The sequence below is a fragment of the Theropithecus gelada genome, chromosome 10 (genome assembly GCF_003255815.1).
Source record: "Theropithecus gelada isolate Dixy chromosome 10, Tgel_1.0, whole genome shotgun sequence".
In the NCBI taxonomy this organism is placed as follows: domain Eukaryota; kingdom Metazoa; phylum Chordata; class Mammalia; order Primates; family Cercopithecidae; genus Theropithecus; species Theropithecus gelada.
In genome coordinates, this window is record NC_037678.1 from 38873959 (window position 1) to 38891874 (window position 17916).

The 17916-nt window shown below is 62.3% G+C and overlaps 2 protein-coding genes across 14 annotated transcripts in view; both read left to right on the forward strand.

The window, feature by feature from the left end:
• The first annotated feature begins 309 nt into the window (after nt 1-309).
• ZNF512B (zinc finger protein 512B) lies at nt 310-7756 on the forward strand. The gene is given in 17 exon segments (XM_025399296.1): nt 310-430; nt 739-881; nt 1243-1371; nt 1465-2123; nt 2227-2453; nt 2550-2621; nt 2724-2867; nt 3025-3149; nt 3228-3320; nt 3498-3521; nt 3523-3597; nt 3673-3843; nt 4171-4365; nt 4576-4677; nt 4945-5007; nt 5540-5638; nt 6002-7756. Coding segments are annotated over 17 exon segments (2694 nt in total). The 3' UTR covers nt 6254-7756.
• Nucleotides 7757-9482: 1726 nt separating this feature from the next.
• UCKL1 (uridine-cytidine kinase 1 like 1) overlaps nt 9483-17916 on the forward strand; it is a 17168-nt gene continuing 8734 nt past the window's right edge. For 4 of the 13 annotated variants that reach the window (XM_025399304.1, XM_025399303.1, XM_025399306.1 and 1 more), the window contains exon 1: nt 9646-9830. In XM_025399304.1, the coding sequence (XP_025255089.1) occupies nt 9718-9830 (113 nt within the window). In that variant the 5' untranslated portion in view covers nt 9646-9717. Of the gene's footprint in view, nt 9831-15241; nt 15656-17916 lie in introns of those variants that run through there. The other 9 variants (XM_025399308.1, XM_025399310.1, XM_025399309.1 and 6 more) reach the window with 6 other exon arrangements.

Here is a 17916-nt window from a genome sequence, read left to right on the forward strand (position 1 = left end):
ATCTCCGCAGCTATGGGGCTGTGTGTTGGGAAGGGGATCTGGAAGCTGGTGAGGGTCTCAGGACAGGACTAGATCCTTCCAAACTGATGACGCCTCCTGGGTTATCTGGGGAGACCTTGGCTGGCAGCCCCTCCCCTAAGTCAGAACCCCCCATCACTTGCTTTTCCCACGTGAACAAAACCACAGGAGGGCAGGCCCCTCTTCCCTGACCAGCGAGGACCTGCCAAGGGCGAGGCTCCAGGGCAGCCTCACCACGTGTTCTGAGTGGGGCCCGTCAGGCCTCACAGATTGTCTACTTGCTCTGCAGAGATGACGGACCCTTTCTGCGTTGGAGGCCGTCGGCCCCCGGGGTCCAGCAAGAGTGGTCCCGGGAAGGATGGCAGTCGAAAGGAGGTCCGACTTCCAATGCTGCATGATCCACCGAAGATGGGTAAGAGGAGTCAGGGCCAAAGTCAATTCTGGGCATGGTTCTGGGCAGCAAGGGGTAGGAGTGGGCCACGTCCCCGGGCATCCTGTCTCCAGGTACCCAGCTAGGCCCCTTGAGTTCCCAAGGACCTTACCAGGGGAAGGGTTGCCTTGGACATCGCCCAGGGCCCTGGGTTCTTGTCCTCAGCTGGCCACAGCCCCTGCCCCCGGTGCCCTGGTGTTGGGACAGTGGCGCTCACTGTGGGCCTGTGCAGCCCCCAGTGGTAGACAGTGCTACACAGCTTCCGAGCCTTGCTGTGTTATGTGCTGCAGGGATGCCGGTGGTCCGTGGTGGACAGACAGTGCCTGGCCAAGCCCCTCTCTGCTTTGACCCAGGAAGTCCAGCCAGTGACAAGACAGAAGGGAAGAAAAAGGGGCGGCCAAAAGCCGAGAACCAGGCCCTCCGAGACATTCCTGTGAGCTCCCTCAGGGCCATGGTGGGGCTCATGCTGGGGTCTCCCTGTCCAGCCACTGCCCTGCCCTGATTTGTCCTCTGCACATCTGGTACCAGCTCTGTGCCTCAAGATGTGGGCACTGGCCTGGCAGGCTTCATGTGGTCTGGCTTTATATCTGGTGTGCCAGGAGATTCTGGGCTCCTAGAGCAGGTCTTGTGCATGGCCCCTGCCGGGTGGCTTGAATTCCCACTGCAGTCCGATGTTGAGGGGCTCATGTGGTGTGTGCACCCTGCAGGCCCAGGGAGGGCTCTGAGTCTGGGGCTCGGGCTGGCAGTGGCCCGGGTGGCTGCGGGTCAGCAGCACCACCTTTCCCCACACCTAGCTCTCCCTGATGAACGACTGGAAGGATGAGTTCAAGGCACACTCGAGGGTGAAGTGTCCAAACTCGGGGTGCTGGCTGGAGTTCCCCAGCATCTACGGGCTCAAGTACCATTACCAGCGGTGCCAAGGGGTAAGGGACTGTGGGTCAGGGAAGAGGAGGCCTTGGGGTATGTCTGGGCAGAGGCCCTTGGGGCCCTGTCCCACACCCGCCCTCCCTGCCCAGGGTGCCATCTCAGATCGGCTCGCCTTCCCCTGCCCCTTCTGCGAGGCTGCGTTCACCTCTAAGACCCAGCTGGAGAAACACCGGATTTGGAACCACATGGACCGACCTCTGCCTGCCTCCAAGCCTGGGCCCATCAGCAGGCCGGTCACCATCAGCCGGCCCGTTGGGGTCAGCAAGCCCATTGGAGTGAGCAAACCTGTCACTATTGGCAAACCCGTGGGTGTCAGCAAACCCATTGGCATCAGCAAGCCAGTCTCTGTTGGCAGACCCATGCCAGTCACCAAGGCCATGCCAGTCACTAGGCCCGTGCCAGTCACCAAACCTGTCACAGTCAGCAGGCCCATGCCAGTCACCAAGGCCATGCCGGTCACTAGGCCTGTGCCAGTCACCAAACCCATCACAGTCACCAAGTCTGTGCCAGTCACCAAACCTGTACCTGTCACCAAACCCATTACGGTCACAAAACTTGTGACAGTTACGAAACCCGTGCCGGTCACCAAGCCAGTGACAGTCAGCAGGCCCATTGTGGTCAGCAAGCCGGTGACAGTCAGCAGGCCCATTGCCATCAGCAGACACACACCGCCCTGCAAAATGGTGCTGCTGACCAAGTCGGAAAACAAAGCACCTCGTGCCACAGGGAGGAACAGTGGTAAGAAAAGGTATGGGGCTCGTTCCAGGCCGGGGTGCTCCTCGGCCATGGCCTGGGGGTAATGGGGCCCAAAGTTAGGCCCTCCTGGCCCTCACCTCACCTGCTCCCTGCAGGGCTGCGGACGGCCTGGACACCTGCCCAATTCCACCCAAGCAGGCCAGGCCAGAGAATGGGGAGTACGGCCCCTCCACCGTGGGCCAGAGCTCGGCCTTCCAGCTGAGTGCAGACGCCAGCAGTGGCTCCTTGTCGCCAGGCAGCAGGCCGTCGGGGGGCGTGGAGGCACTGAGGGCTGCAGGCCCTGCGTCCCCACCTGAGGAGGACCCCGAACGCACGAAGCACAGTAAGATGAGAGCCCCGGGGTGGCGGCCGGCGCAGGCTCGGCTCCTGACGGTTATTTGACCAGAATCTTGGCCCCCGTTTTCTCTCCCCGAGTCAGGAAGGAAACAGAAAACACCCAAGAAGTTTACAGGGGAGCAGCCATCCATCTCAGGGACCTTTGGGCTCAAAGGTAAGACCCCAGCCCGGTGTGCACTTCCAGGGCTGGGGCTGTCCACTGAGCGGCAGCCCCTGAGCCCACCCCTGCCTCTCTCCACCCCATGTGTGCACACAGGCCTGGTCAAAGCTGAGGACAAGGCCCGAGTTCACCGCTCCAAGAAGCAGGAGGGGCCAGGCCCTGAGGATGCCCGGAAGAAGGTGCCAGCCCCCATCACTGTCAGCAAGGAGGCACCAGCCCCCATGGCCCACCCAGCTCCAGGTAGGGGCTGCCTGGCAGGGGCTCAGGGCAGCTCTAGACCGCGGGTAGATCCCACAGCACAGGGATGGGGGCTGAGTGTGGAGGCTGGATTCTGTCCCTGGTGTCCAGGCCACCCAGGGGTCCCCACAAGCCTTCGAGGCCCCTGCCTTCCCCACAGGTGGCCCTGAAGAGCAGTGGCAGAGGGCCATCCACGAGCGCGGGGAAGCCGTCTGCCCCACCTGCAACGTGGTCACGCGGAAGACGCTCGTGGGGCTCAAGAAGCACATGGAGGTGTGTCAGAAGGTAAGGCAGCTCCCGGAAGGCGCTGGGAGGGAGGTGCCCCGGCCCCAGGCAGGCTTCTCACATGTGCGCCATCTGCAGCTTCAGGATGCACTCAAGTGCCAGCACTGCCGGAAACAGTTCAAGTCCAAAGCTGGCCTCAACTACCACACCATGGCCGAGCACAGTGCCAAGGTACCGTCGGGTCCCCAGCGCCTGTCCAGCGTGACCTCTGACCTCACACCCCACCTTCACCACAGCTCCCCCAGTTTCTAGCCTCGGATGACGGTGGCCCAACACCTGGGTGGGGCAGGGCCAGGGCAGGGACCTGTGGTGGTGGTGGTGGGTCACCGACGTTCACCCTGTCCCCAGCCCTCTGATGCCGAGGCCTCTGAGGGGGGGTGAGCAGGAGGAGCGCGAGCGGCTGCGCAAGGTGCTGAAGCAGATGGGACGGCTACGCTGCCCCCAGGAGGTCAGTGGGGGCCACGGCAGTGTGGGGTGGGGGGGCCCTGCTGGCCACTCACCCACCCTCTGGCCTGACCCCCAGGGTTGCGGGGCTGCCTTCTCCAGCCTCATGGGCTACCAGTACCACCAGCGGCGCTGTGGGAAGCCGCCCTGCGAGGTGGACAGCCCCTCCTTCCCCTGCACCCACTGTGGCAAGACATACCGATCCAAGGCCGGCCACGACTACCACGTGCGCTCGGAGCACACGGCCCCTGTGAGTGGCTCTCCGTTCTGTGGCATCCGTTCCGTGGCACCATGCTTGTTCCTGTTTGCCGTGTGTGTTCCGTGTGCCTCGGGTATCAACCGTATTTGTCCATGTGCCGCCTAACGCGTGTGTTTCCCACCTCTCTTTGTGAGAGGCGCGTGTCCTGGTGGGCGGGAGGGTGAAACCTCCCTGTTCCCTCGGGTTGCCTGCGTCAGCCGTGTCCCCAGCACACTACAAGGCCTGTGGGTCCACCGGCCTTGGGGTGGCCTCACTGTGCGCCAACCTGCCTCTTGCTCCTGCGGCTCACTCTAGCTTCCATGCCTTCCTGCCCTTCAGCCCCCTGAGGAGCCCACAGACAAGTCCCCCGAGGCTGAGGACCTGCTGGGTGTGGAGCGGACCCCAAGCGGGCGTGTCCGCCGCACGTCGGCCCAGGTGGCGGTGTTCCACCTGCAGGAGATAGCAGAGGACGAGCTGGCCCGCGACTGGACCAAGCGGCGCATGAAGGATGACCTCGTGCCCGAGACCGCACGGGTGAGCTGCCCACCCAGTATTGAGGACAGCGCTGTGGCCTCTGGGCGGGACATGCCTTGGCCTGAGCCTTGGGACAGCCGCCCCGTGACCTGGGCCACCCGTTGCCCCTGCCATCTGTGGCGAGTGTTGCCTGCTGCCAAGGCGAGTGTTCTTAGAGCAACTGGGGTGTCTCCTGGCCTCGGGCTCACCCTGGTGCTGTCGAATTCACAGCTCAACTACACTCGGCCAGGGCTCCCCACACTGAACCCCCAGCTGCTAGAGGCATGGAAGAATGAAGTGAAGGAGAAAGGCCACGTCAACTGTCCCAATGATGTGAGCAGAGGCCGCCGGGTGGGGGCGTGGGGACCCACACAGGGACAGAGCCCAGGTGTGGCCCTCAGAGCAGGAGTGGAGGCTGAGAGCTTTCAGGAGGTGCCCAGCCCACCCCAGGCCTTGCATGCCCAGCCTGCCTGATTCCCAGGATTCACACCCCCTCACTTGCCCCAAAGAGGCCTCAGAGATCCCCTGGGGTAGGGCAGGGGTGTATCTTGGTGTGGGGTGCCCACCAGAGGCCCTCGCCCACGGCTGCCTCCCCTGCAGTGCTGCGAAGCCATCTACTCCAGTGTGTCCGGACTCAAGGCTCATCTTGCCAGCTGCAGCAAGGTCAGTTCTGGGGCCCGCCCCATGGCCAAGTGCTGCACTCAGAGATCCCAGCTCACCCCACCTGGGCCTCCCACAAAATAGTGTGGGACCCTGCCCTGCCGCCCACTTTTTCTATGTGGCCTCCTCTTCCACGAACCCAGAGACTGGCTGGTGGCTGATGGCCAGCCTAGGACACCTCCCTCACCCCTAACCCCAGCCACAAGCCAATGAGTCCTAGTCCTGTCCTCGGAGTTCTGTGTCCATGTAGGCATGAGTGGGCACCCCGACCCAGGCAGATGGCACACTGGCTTAGAATAAGGGATGCTTAGCAAAGGTCTGCAACTCTTCCCCTGGGCACATGCCTCTCCCCACCCTTCCTCTCCCCACCACCCCTGCAGCCCTGGCAACCCAGTCACCCCCAGCACTGTCCAGCACAGATAGCCACAGCTTTCCTTTGGCCACCCCTGACTTTGACCCTTTAGCCATGAGTAAGGGCTTAGGACAGATCTGGGTCCTCCAAGGGCTGAGGCACTGGCCTGCCTGTGCATTGCAGGGGGCCCACCTGGCGGGGAAGTACCACTGCCTGCTGTGTCCAAAGGAGTTCAGCTCTGAGAGTGGCGTCAAATACCACATCCTCAAGACCCACGCAGAGGTGCAAGGGCCATCACTAGGGCCTGTGGCTGGGGGCTAGCCCAGGAGGGGATGGGGCTGGGGTTGGGCACCCCTTGTGGGTGGAGAGATCAGTGGCCCATGGAGTGTGCCTGGGAGAGCAGCCAGTGTGGAGAAATCTGGTAGTTTCTCCTCAAAGTCGGGTCTGGCTTCCCTGGGAGAACTGGGTGGCTTGCACCCTGAGCTGGAGCTGCCCTGAGGGTGTCCGCCTGTCCAGCCCCCAGCAGCCTTGCCGTGGGTGCTTGCCTAGTCCTGGAGGCAGACAGGTCTTCAGCTCTCAGGCTACACCTGGCTCAGGTGCTCAGCATCCAGTCCTAGGTCTTCATCAGCGCTTTTCTCTCCCCAGAACTGGTTCCGAACATCAGCAGACCCACCTCCCAAACACAGGAGCCAGGACTCATTGGTGCCCAAGAAGGAAAAGAAAAAAAATCTGGCAGGTGGGAAGAAGCGGGGCCGAAAGCCCAAGGAGCGGCCCCCAGAGGAGCCTGTGGCCAAGCTGCCCCCACGCCGGGACGACTGGCCTCTAGGATGCAAAGACAAGGGGGCCCGGGGCTCCACTGGCCGGAAGGTGGGAGCCAGCAAGGCGCCTGAAAAGTGAGCTTGGTGGGTGGGGCCTGGCCCCCATGCAGCTGCCACACCGCCCTCTGTTCAAGGCAGGGCTAGCTCCGGGACCTCTGTCCTCCAGTTCTCCATCCCCCACCCCCACCTCTTCATCTGTCCAGTGGGGGCAGCCGGCCACGCTCCCTTCCCTGAAGGTGGCCCTTCCCCTGTTAAGGCTGCCACAGGGCACACCTGGGTTGGGGCTCCCCAAGGTGTGTCCAGCAGAAGTGCAATAGCCGGGAGGGTTGCCCCTCCCCATGGGAATGTGTCTGGGGTCTTGGTGCCACAGGGGCTGCAGTGCAGGGCAGGCAGATGGCCTTTGGCCTCTGGGCTCTGCTTCCTCAGGCCCTGCCGGGTCCCCACCCTGGCTCCCTCAAGGCTCAGGCATCCCTGGTGACCTGTGGTTCTGGGCTGGTGAGGGCACCTGAGCGACTGGCAGCCGGCAGCCACCATCCTGGCCTCACCTCCACCCAACACTGGAACTCCAGCACCCCCAGCTACCTCCCAGGACAGACCCCCGTCTGACCACTGCCATGCTGACCCGACAGGCTCTTGCCTGCCCTTGGCCACCCACTTGGTCCCCCTGCTTCTGTTTTCTACCTCTCCAGGGCTGCCCCCTACCCCACCCCTGCCGCTCCTCTGTCAGTGTGATCCCTGCTGTGCTCAGGCCCTGCCCCACAGGCCTGTCTGTGCTCCCAGCTTGGGGTAAGGGAGGGTTTTGCTTCTTGCACCTACAGGGCAGCAGGAGCTTGATGCCCTTCAACACAGCTGCCAGCCCTGGGGGTGTGGGACCCCTGGAGTATGCTCTCCCTCCAGTGTTCAGCCTTCTGGCACTGCAGGCCTAGGTTGGAGCAGCCTCATGGAGTAGGGATGGACTAGTTTGGGCTCTGGGGTCTTCCTGGGGCCCACGGGCATGTGGGGCAGGAAGCTGGGCAGAGCTGGCCTGGCTCTGAGTGGCCACTGGGGGAAAGGCAGCCTTCTGTCTGCCAATCTGGGTAGGCCCAGTGGCCGAGCTCTCATGGGAGCCCCCTCCCCACTTTTTTTTAACCGGCCCCCATTGTTTCTGGTCGTGTGGACTGATATGGGAACTGAAGGCCAGCCAGGGGAGGGGTCGGCCAAAGTCACGCAGGCTGATGGCAGCTCCAGAGCTGTCTTTGCCCCCTTTGTGCCCCGGGGGACGGCTGGGTCTACAGGCTGGGCAGGGGTCAGGCAGGGAGTCCAGGGTGCCTGGAAGAGGGGGCCACAGCCTGTGGCTGCCTCCCTGGGGTCCTGCCTTCCAACCACGGCGTTGCAGGGAGGACGAGGCTCCGAGGGGGCAGCTTTGGAGGGAGGCCGTTTTCCAGGGTGGGTGGGAGTGGGCTGAGGGCTCATCCCCACTGACCCTGGACGATGTGAATTTTGATGTTTGCCCGTGTGCGTGTGTCTCCTGGGTGTAGTGGATGCCAGTCTTGTTGCTGTGACAAGTAACAACCTTTTTTTTAAATTGTTTTTTATACAAAAACTCACAATCTGACATTTGGTGCTAAGGGTTTCCTGGTGCAGACGGTGGGCCTGGGGGTTGGGCTGGGCCAGGGCGTGGGTCTCTGGGGTTTGGGTCCCTTGCTGCTCAGGGAGGCAGTACTGACTGGGCACTGCCTCTGCCCCCAGCACCCACCCTCACCCATCCCCCAGGGAGAAGGGTCCCCACTGGGCTCGGCCTGCAGTAGTAGGGAGACAAGTTCCAGGAGCACTTTGGGGACTGGGGTTGCAGTACACTTCCTGTCTCTGGCTTTATCCTTGGGCCAGAAGGCTCTGACCCTCAGCAGCCCTTGCCAGATGTGCTAGGGAGGGGGTGTGGAGACCTGGACTCCCCCACCCATGCACACCTCGGCCTGATGAGAGGATGGAGGCTTGGGCAGAGATGGGCGTGACCCAGCGGCAGAGGGCCCGGGGAGGCTCTCCTTCCTGTGTCCCAGAGCTTCACTGGTGCAGCCGGTGGGGCTGGAGGTGGAGGGTGGGGTCTGACAGCTTCTGCTGGGGCAGCCTCGGGAGGGGAGGGGAGCAGGCACTGGGCAGGGGCCTAGGTGCACTTTGTCCTTGCCACCAATGGCGGGAGGAGGGTGGACCTGAACACCTCTGCAGGGTGTCGTGCGCCTGCCCCAGCCTCTCAGGTACTTGGCCCTTGGGGAGGAGAGAAGAGGGTCTGGTTTTTGCTGGGGGTGAGTTTCTGGGACACTCCCAAAGCCCACAGATAATCCCTGGTGTGGGAAGAGGAGTCCTGGATACCTTGATGCTTAGCACTTTAACCCCCTTTGTCTTTAAGGTAGGCGTGGGGGCTACTGTCAGAAGTGGCTGTTGGGTCTGACCCCTCCTTTCTTCCCTCCCTCTCCCACATGCTGGTCTGCAGAGCACTCCTCCCAAGGGGTAGGGCCCTGGGTGGAGCTCAGCAGGGTCTGCCCACTCCCTACGCTGGCCCACATAGGCCTCCAGGAGCCCTCAGTGAGAGGGACCAGCATAGCAGACCCCCAGAGTGTGGTGGGCGCCGGCCCTGCCCGGGACCCAGTCGGGGCCCTTTCTGCAGCTCTACCTCTGGCTCAGCGCACGCCCCCTGCCCTGAGAACAGGAAAGGGCCCGGAAAGGCTGACTCACCGGGCCGACACTCACGAAAATGGGATGCACTTTATTTGCTGGTGCAAAGGCAGGTGAGGGTGCCTCCTGTGTGACCGTTGACCCTCCTGCCTGGTGGCCCTGAAGGGAAGGAGCCAGTGAGCCTGACCCCGGGAGGGGCCGCCCCCGCGTGCCCTGTTTGGCGGGCCCCAGGCGGCTCCCCCAGGCCGGGGTCTGGGGCCCCAGGCTCTCCCCTGCCTCGCGGCCGCGCGTCCTGTGCTTTGGGTTTCTTGGTTTGGGTTTTTTAATGCCAGTTCTCAGTACATAAGTGCATTTTGAAAGAGGTTCCAGCTATCACTTGTAACCATATATATATACATATATATTCTATCTACAAAGTGTTTATTTGCGAGATGTTTCGACGGTGAGTTCGGGCCCCGCCCGCCTTGTGACCATCTGTCCCCGGTCCTCGTCCCCGCCCCGCGCCCTGGTCCCGAGTGGCGTGCGGACGGGCCATCACTGTATGTATTAAAATGACTGTATCAAATAAATGTTTATTGATTTTTTTCCAGGGTTTTTGTGGGACTGAGTTTGTGGTGAAACGCAGGGGGCGGGGCCCTCCGGGCACGTGGTGGCGGCGGTAGAACTACGGGTCCCGCGTGCCCTCCGCGCGGCCTTGTGGGGCTCGTAGTGCGCGACGCGCGGCCTTGTGGGGCTCGTAGTCCGCGACGCGCGGCCTTGTGGGGCTCGTAGTCCGCGACGCGCGGCCTTGTGGGGCTCGTAGTCCGCGGTGGGCGGGAGAGGGAACCACCAGCTCCCGGCGGCCCACGCGCGCCGCCCGGCCCAGCCCGGCCCGCGGAGAGGCCTCCGAGCGCAATGGCTGCGCCCCCGGCCCGCGCGGACGCCGACCCCTCGCCCACGTCGCCACCTACGGCCCGAGACCCGCCAGGCCGGCAGGCTGAGAAAAGCGAGACCGCGTGCGAGGACCGGTAGGCGTGGGCGCCGCCTCCACTTCACTGGCGAGCAGGAAACGGGCCGCAGCCCTGGCCGAGGTGGGAGGGTGGTCAGTGCTCGCCGCGAGCCCAACTCCCCCACTCCCGGAGGCCAGGCGGCGGCGCCCCGTTCTCCCACGTGCCGGGCGGGACCCTGCGGGCTTGAAGCGGCCGGGAGGACGGACCTGACCGAAGACAGCAGGCTTCTCGGGGCCCGGGGGAGGAGCCCGGGTGCGCGCCCCCAGCGTTGACCTTGGTCTCTGCCGCCAGTGGGTGGGGCCCTGGGCCTTGAGCACCCAGCGGGCCGTGTGCCTGCTCGACTGTGCGAGTTGCTCAGTGTTGTCGGCTCGGGGTGTGGCCCGGCCCGACCCGAGAGGCCAGGAGTCGGGATTTGGGGGTGCGGCGGCGCACGGTGCCTTCTGATTGCTCCTCACGCGCGGGGCACCTTGGAGGCTCTGCTGGGGCTTTGCAAGAGCATGAGGTGGGGAAGTTGCGGGGGTGCAGCGGGAGGAGCCACCCCACCCGAGCCCCGCGCGGCGCCTTTGCGGCCGTGGCCGTCAGGGGGCGGTGGCCACGCAGTGCCCGGGGCTGCAGGAGGGCGCTCTGGGCGCTGCCCCTCCCTTCCCGTCTGAAGTGTCCCTTGGGGAGCCGAGGGGTCCCCATGGAAGGGATTGTTCCTACTCAGGCGCCTCTTGCCTGGGTTCAGGCTGTGACTCTGGCCAGAAACGCTGTGAGCCAGGACTTCCTCAGAGATGGGCTGCGCGGGGGGCCGCCGGGGGAAGGGTGTCCCGGCACAGGGTCGCTCTTCTCCAGGAGCTGCTGGGCGGAAAGAGCTTTCCCGTGGTCCTGTGTCCTTTCAGTCCATACCCTCCCAGTGGGCAGTGACTGGGAGCTTTGCATGGCTGGAGTCTGGTAGGACCTGAGTCTGTCGTCTGATTCCAAAGAGGCTGTGTTTTGTTTGTTTGTTTTGTTTTGAGACGGAGTCTCACTCTGTCGCCCAGGCTGGAGTGCAGGGGCTGGATCTCGGCTCCCTGCAACCCCCCCTCCCGGTTCAAGCAATTCTCCTGCCTCAGCCTCCCAAGTAGCTGGAATTACAGGTGTGCGCCACCACGCCCGGCTAATTTTTTTGTATTTTTAGTAGACAGGTATTTTGTCATGTTGTCCAGGCTGGTCTCGAACTCCTGACTTCAAGTGATCTGCCTGCCTCGGCCTCCGTGGGATTACAGGCATGAACCACCGTGCCCGGCCACCAAAGAGGCTTTGATTTAACCCAAGGTGGGGCAGGCCAACGCTAGACAAGCACTGAGGGCTCTTGATAAAGGCACTCCCAGATAACACAGGTTGGTGGCAGCAGCCATCTGGGCCTGCCCTGTGCACAGACAGTGGGCTGGGCACAGTGGCCCTCGCGGTGTCTGAGGAGGCAGAGACTGCTGTTATCTTTGTTTGGTGTGGTTACCAAGGGACAGGAGGGAAGCTGCAGGCAGTGAGGATAGATTGCGGCACCCTTCTCCAGGGGCCCCGGTCTGCCCTGGAACTGCCTCTTGTCTTAGGCAAATTTCTTGCACTTTGTGTCTTGATGCTTGTACCATTGCGGACTTCCTCTGCCCCAGCCTAGGGCTTTTCTCACTGTTCCCCGAGTGTGTCCCCTTGCGGACTTCCTCTGCCCCAGCCTAGGGCTTTTCTCACTGTTCCCCGAGTGTGTCCCCCAGCGTTCCTGCGTCTGCCCCTCTTCAACCTCTGGTGCTGCCCTTGGTGTTCCAGAGCAGGCTCCAGCTTGGAGGTCTGTGCACAGGTGGAGGTCTGTCCCCAGGGCTGGGGCTCCTCCAGCACCATTCCAGTTCCTCCTGCCGCATCATCCCAGCAGTCAGTCTGTCCGTCTCGCCCGTTGTTTACTGTCTGCTTGTCACTCGTGACTCTGTCCCGGGCACCTGCCCCAGAGCTGGCCCATGCTGGTACAGGAACAGGTCCTTTGTGGTGTTAGCAGTGACTCCTGGCTGCGGTTGAGATGGAGTCTGGAGCTGTGGAAGTGGGGAGCAGAGGGAGGCTGCCCATGACCTGTGCAGAGCAGGTCCTGCTGAGGGAAGGTTTCCAGAGTGGTGGCGTGGGCCAGTGCAAGTCCCCAACCCCCCAGTGCCCCTCCCGCCTGAGAAAGCTGCCCTGATGACTCTCCCAGAGTCAGTCCGGCACAGGGGTCAGGCCAGCGTTGGCTCCTGTGGGCTAGCTCCTCCCTGCTCCCTCCTCCCTCCAGCCTCTTTTTAGTTATCCCGCAAACTTCCCTTAAACCTGACCTGTCGGCCGGGCGCGGTGGCTCAAGCCTGTAATCCCAGCACTTTGGGAGGCCGAGACGGGCGGATCACGAGGTCAGGAGATCGAGACCATCCTGGCTAACACGGTGAAACCCCGTCTCTACTAAAAACAATACAAAAAACTAGCCGGGCGAGGTGGCGGGTGCCTATAGTCGCAGCTACTCGGGAGGCTGAGGCAGGAGAATGGCGTGAACCCGGGAGGTGGAGCTTGCAGTGAGCTGAGATCCGGCCACTGCACTCCAGCCTGGGTGACAGAGCGAGACTCCGTCTCAAAAAACAAAAAACAAACAAAAAAAACCCTGACCTGTCAGGAGGCGCCGTGCTTCAGGCACCCAACAGGAAGGTCCGTGGGCAATGGTGACCCCAGGGGTGGTAGAACAGGCCTGAACCACAGCAAGGGAGTACCTGAGCCTTTCTTTCTCCCTCTGTGCTCTCTCCTGCGGCTGTTTCCTCGGCGTTGGTTTCCATGCCCCACGCTCCCTGCTGCTGGATGTTTGCTTCTAGTTTCCTTCACATTGTGGATAGTTGGTGAGGGGCAGCCCTGCCTCCAGTCTCCACACATGCCTGGGCTTCTTTCTTTCTTTCTTTCCTTTATTTTTTGGAGACGGAGTCCCAGGCTGGAGTGCAGTGGTGCCATCTCAGCTCACTGCAACCTCCACCTCCCGGGTTCAAGCAACTCTCCTGCCTCAGCTTCCTGAGTAGCTGGGACTACAGGCGCCCGCCACCACGACCGGCTAACTTTTTGTATTTTTAGTAGAGACGGGGTTTCACCGTGTTAGCCAGGATGGTCTCGATCTCCTGACCTCATGATCGGCCAGCCTCGGCCTCCCAAAGTGCTGGGACTACAGGTGTGAGCCACTGCACCTGGCCCATTTTTTGTATTTTTAGTAGAGATGGGGTTTCACCATGTTGGCCAGGCTGGTCTTGAACTCCTGACCTCAGGTGATCTGCCCACCTCAGCCTCTCAAAGTGCTGGGATTACAGGCGTGAACCACCGTGCCCGGCTGCCTGTGCTTATTTCTTTTTTTTTTTTTTTTTTTGAGAGGGAGTTTTGCTCTCGTTGTCCAGGCTGGAGTGCAGTGGCGCAATCTTGGCTCACAGCAACCTCTGCCTCCCGGGTTCAAGTGATTCTCCTGCCTCAGCCTCCTGAGTAGCTGGGATTACAGGTATGTGCCACCGTGCCCAGCTAATTTTTGTATTTTTAGTAGAGACCCGGTTTCTCCATGTTGGTCAGGCTGGTCTTGAACTCCCTACCTCAGGTGATCCACCCGCCTTGGCCTCCCAAAGTGCTGGGATTCCAGGCGTGAGCCCCGCGCCCGGCCGCCTGTGCTTGTTTCTTTACGATGATGACACTCATGGGGCCCTTACCACTGATGAGGCGTCTGCCTTGGTCTTTGTGAGCTGGTGCTGGGATTCCAGGCGTGAGCCCTGCGCCCGGCCGCCTGTAATTGTTTCTTTACGATGGCGACACTTATGGTGCCCTTATCACCGATGAGGCGTCTGCCTTGGTCTTTGTGAGCTGGCCCACCTGTAATGCACCTGCTGTTGTCCTTGGGGAGGAAACTGAGGCAAGCCATGGCTCCGTGGAGGGGTCTGAGCCACACTCGACTGTGCTGTGGCCCAGAGTAGGATGGCTGAAGGTGAGGGAGGGGCAAGAGGTGCCCAGAAGTGGCTAAGGCAGCCTCCAGCACCACTGGCCTCAGCCTCACCTGCAAGGAGGAAACCTTAGGCAGAAGGTACCCTGGGCAGTGCTTACCCCAACGCGGTGTCAGCACCTGTGGGTGGCGTGGGAATGGGAGTTCTCCGGACCGGCCCAGCTCAGCAAGTCAGAACCTGGGAGGAACACCAGTGAATGGGACCAGGGCAGGGCACCCCTCCCCGCTGGGAGCGGCTCCTTCCTGCCGTGGGCTGCTGTGGCCGAGAGCAGCCTCCTGGAGGGGCATGTTGGGGACCACGTGGTCTGCAGCGAGGCAGCGTGATTCCAGGGTGGGGCCTGGTGGTTCCATTCACAGCTGCATACCTGGGCTCGTGCGTCCCTGGCCTGGCCAGCATAGTGTTGGCTTCCACGGGTCTCTTGGCCAGCTGGGGCAACCAGAGCATGCGCATGCCAGGTAGATCAGCCTGAGTCCACTCTGCTGTTCAGACAGCCCAGCCAGTGACACGGCTCCCAGGAGCCCAGGCTCCGCGCCCCTGCTCAGGACAGCCTCTGCCTCCCCGACCCTGGGCTGTCTCCTGCCCACTTCCCAGATGAGGGGTGTAGCTGCCTCCGGGGAGCAGAATGAGGAGAGGAAGCACCTGTGGACACAGACAGATGGGCCAGTCCTGCCTCTGAGGCAGCTCCCAGGAGTGGCCCCACTTTTCAGGAGTGTGACCTCCATGTGGAGTCCTTCCCTTTTCCCTGGGCTCCTGGCAGCCCCTGCCTCAGTACTGGAAGCTCCAAGAGAAACCCATGGTAGGAGGAAGCTGACTCCCATGGTGACTTGTCCGCCCCGGGAGAGCTTAGGGCTGCCAGGACCTCTCTGTGCACATCCTTGACAAACTGCTGAGGGTGGGGCGGAACCCCCGTTTCTGTGGGCTCTCGGAGAGGTGACTGTGTCCGCTGTGCTCTGCTGAGCCCTGGGTGGTGAGCCCTGGGTGGTGAGCCCTGGGTGGTTGCAGGTCCCTGCAGGATCCCCCGTGAGTGGGGGCAGGGCAGGGCAGTTATTTTCAGATGGTGCCAGGGGGTGGAGTTTCAGATTTGTTTATGCCTGTTGGAAGCACTTTGGGGCTAGGGATGGGGTGCCCAGCTCAGCACTGACGTTCGGGACATCTGGCCAAGAGGCGCCTCAGATTTCCCTGTCCTGCTGTGGGGGGTTCACTCTGTAGCCCCAGGCAGGCCAGGGGACTGTAGCTTTTTCCAGGGGATCCAGGAGGGGTGCAGGCACATGGCGCAGGGTGGTCCTCCGCAAGCCTGCGGCCCTAGGCTGGCCGAATGTGCCAGCGCACACACAGGAGGGGGCAGTTCACACCAAGGGCTGGCCCGAGGATTGTCAGGGCCACACCAGGCAAAGCCAGCGCTATTAATATCAGGCACACACAAGCCCCCAGCTGGGTGATCCTCTTATGCCTGTGGCCTTGGCCTCTGAGGACGGCAGTGAGTGCTGTGCCCTCAGTACGGTAGGGGCTCCAAGGGCCTCCTAGCTGCTGAGTCTCTGCTGACACTTGGCAGGCAGCTTCTACCAGCCAAGGGTCTCACCCCCAGCCCCCGGCTCTGCACCCACTGTGCTGCCCATAGGGGTAGTCCTGCCCATGGATGGGCAGTTCAGGTGGCCGGAGCTCCTGAGCTGCCTTAGGGGACTACTGTGGATCTGAGGTGGTGATGCCCCCGACGGCTGCCTGCGCCTGAGCCCCCACGCATCCACCCCTGGGGCCACTCGCTGTTCAGGAGCACCCACCCGTGTCCTCGACCATGAGCAGCCCCCCATCTTACCCTGGCATCAGGATCTCAGGGTGCCGGGCCCTTGGAGCAGAAGGCGGGTGAGTCTCGGCCGGAGGTCGCTGCTGCGAGGGGCGCCCACTTGTGCTGTGGTCCTGGCCACTCAGGCCTGTGTTTGGTGCACGTCTGTGGGTATCAGGAATCAAACAGGCTGGCAGGTGCTCTCGGGCACCGGGCAGAGCCCAGGGTCGAAGGCGCAGTTCTGCTCAGGGCCGTTGGTCTGGGCACGTCTCTTCTTGTGTTGGTTACGGCTCGGAACCCTCTGGGCTGGAATTAACCTTTGTTGTTGTGGCCAGAAGCACTCTTGTCCATCTGTTCACGGGAAATGAGGTTTGTTGTGTAACTTTCTCCTCTCTTTTTGTTTATTTTTAATATTCTGAAGTTTTCTTTGTGGAGACGGGGGTCTCACCATGTTGCCCAGGCTGGTCGTGAACTGCTGGCCTCAAGCAGCCCCCCTCCTGCAGTCTCCAAAGGGCTGTTCCAGGCATGAGCCACCACACCCGGCCAACTTTCCTCTGTCAAGGGGTGCTGCTTGTGAAAAGTAGGGGGAGGCTTTGTCCTTGACTCTCAGAGACAGACCAGCTTTGGAGAAGGTAGTGGGGCTGGGCTTGGTGCAGACTCAGCCTGACACCGTCACAGGCCTGCGGTGAGGCGGGTTCCTGGCACATCATCCTGGCCTGCTTCTGACTGTTCCACTGCATGGCACGGCTCCCAGCAGAAGGGCCAGCGCGTGCCTCAGGAGGGATCTGCGGTTACTTCAGCAGGATGAGGAGGAGCCACAAATGGGGGGTTGGGAGGCTCCTGCTGGAGAGGCCTGAGCACCAGGAGACTTCCAGTGGGGAGCTGACACGGTGCCAGCCCAGCCTCCGCCGTCTGGTGTCTGCCCCTCAAGTTCGTCCCAGCTCTGTGCATTAGTGGGCTCACCCTCGGCGTGCAGGGTACGCGGAGGAAGTGCAGGCAGCCGCACGCGCAGTGCTGGGAGCTTTGCTGGGGAGCCTCTGCAAGTCAGATTGTGTCAGAGCTTCCTCTCTGAGGTTGAAGACCGTGGGTGATTCCCGCGGATGCTGGGGTTAGGCGTAGAGGGGAGGGGCCGCCTGGGTTTCTTCTCTGCCCACCACGGCGTCCATGGCCATCAGAGCGTTTCTATATGCCGGGCCTAAGCTGGTCTGCCGCACTGTCCCCAGCTGTGGGCATCCGTCACCACCTGCTGGGGGGGTGGCCCCGAGGGTGAGCCTTGTAGGCCCTTGTGTTTACTGCTGGTGCGTTGGCAGTGTCCGTCCAGGGCCCTGGCGGTCGTGGCTTCTGTTTGCTGGGTCCCATCTTCCTCCTTGACTGACAGCCCTTCAGGCAGGTGGGGTGCAGGTCCCATTCCAGCCACGGCCCCCACACACAGTCTCGGGGCGGTGCCGTGGTACCTGCTTCCCTTTCAGGGCACCGTGCAGTGGCGCTGTCCCCGGGCCCCCTCGCCTGGTTCTCTTGGCGCCTGGCTGTGTTGTTTGTGCTCAGCCCTGCTGCTGACGTCAGCGCTCAGCTCCAGAGCGATCTCCGAGGCCACGGAGGTGAGGCCGATTATTCCCAGCGCTCACTCCCTGACGGCGGCACAGAAACAGGCAGGCTGGCTGTCTCCGAGGAGGGGCACAGCGCACTTTCCACATCAGGCAGACAGCGAGTCTTCTCGCTGCTGTCAGTGTTGCCACACGTGCCCGTGAGAGCTGCTGAGGTGGCCTGTCACCTGTTGGGCTAGGCTCTCTCCTCCCACTGCCCCCTGTGTGTGTCCACGGACACCGTCCCCCTGGCTGTGGGTGTCACGGGTGCACGGGGAGGAGTGTGCCGCCGGGAACATGAGTGTTCCCACGAGACGCTCAGGTCACCCCAGAGGCAGGAAGGGCCTTGTCCTGGCCGCGTCCTCAGCCATCCACCGGCCTGGGGAAGCACCAGGCTTGATGCCGCAGCCAGGCCCTGATGCGTTGGCGGCAGCGGGACGGCCAGTTCCAAGGACAGACTACGGTTTAGTTTATAGTAAAAAAGTGGCCTGTGCTTAAAACACATTCCAGTGGGACAGAAGTTGCTGCTCCAAATCTTGGTGGCCAGCGTGATCATGGTTAGGGCTGGAGTGTACACACGTCTCCCTCCTTCTCACACACACCTCCTCCCTCACACACACACCCTCTCACACACACACCCTCCCTCCCTCACACACATACCCTCCCTCTCACACACACACACCCTCTCACACACACACACCTTCCCTCTCACACACCCTTCCTCTCACACACACACACCCTCCCTCACACACACACAC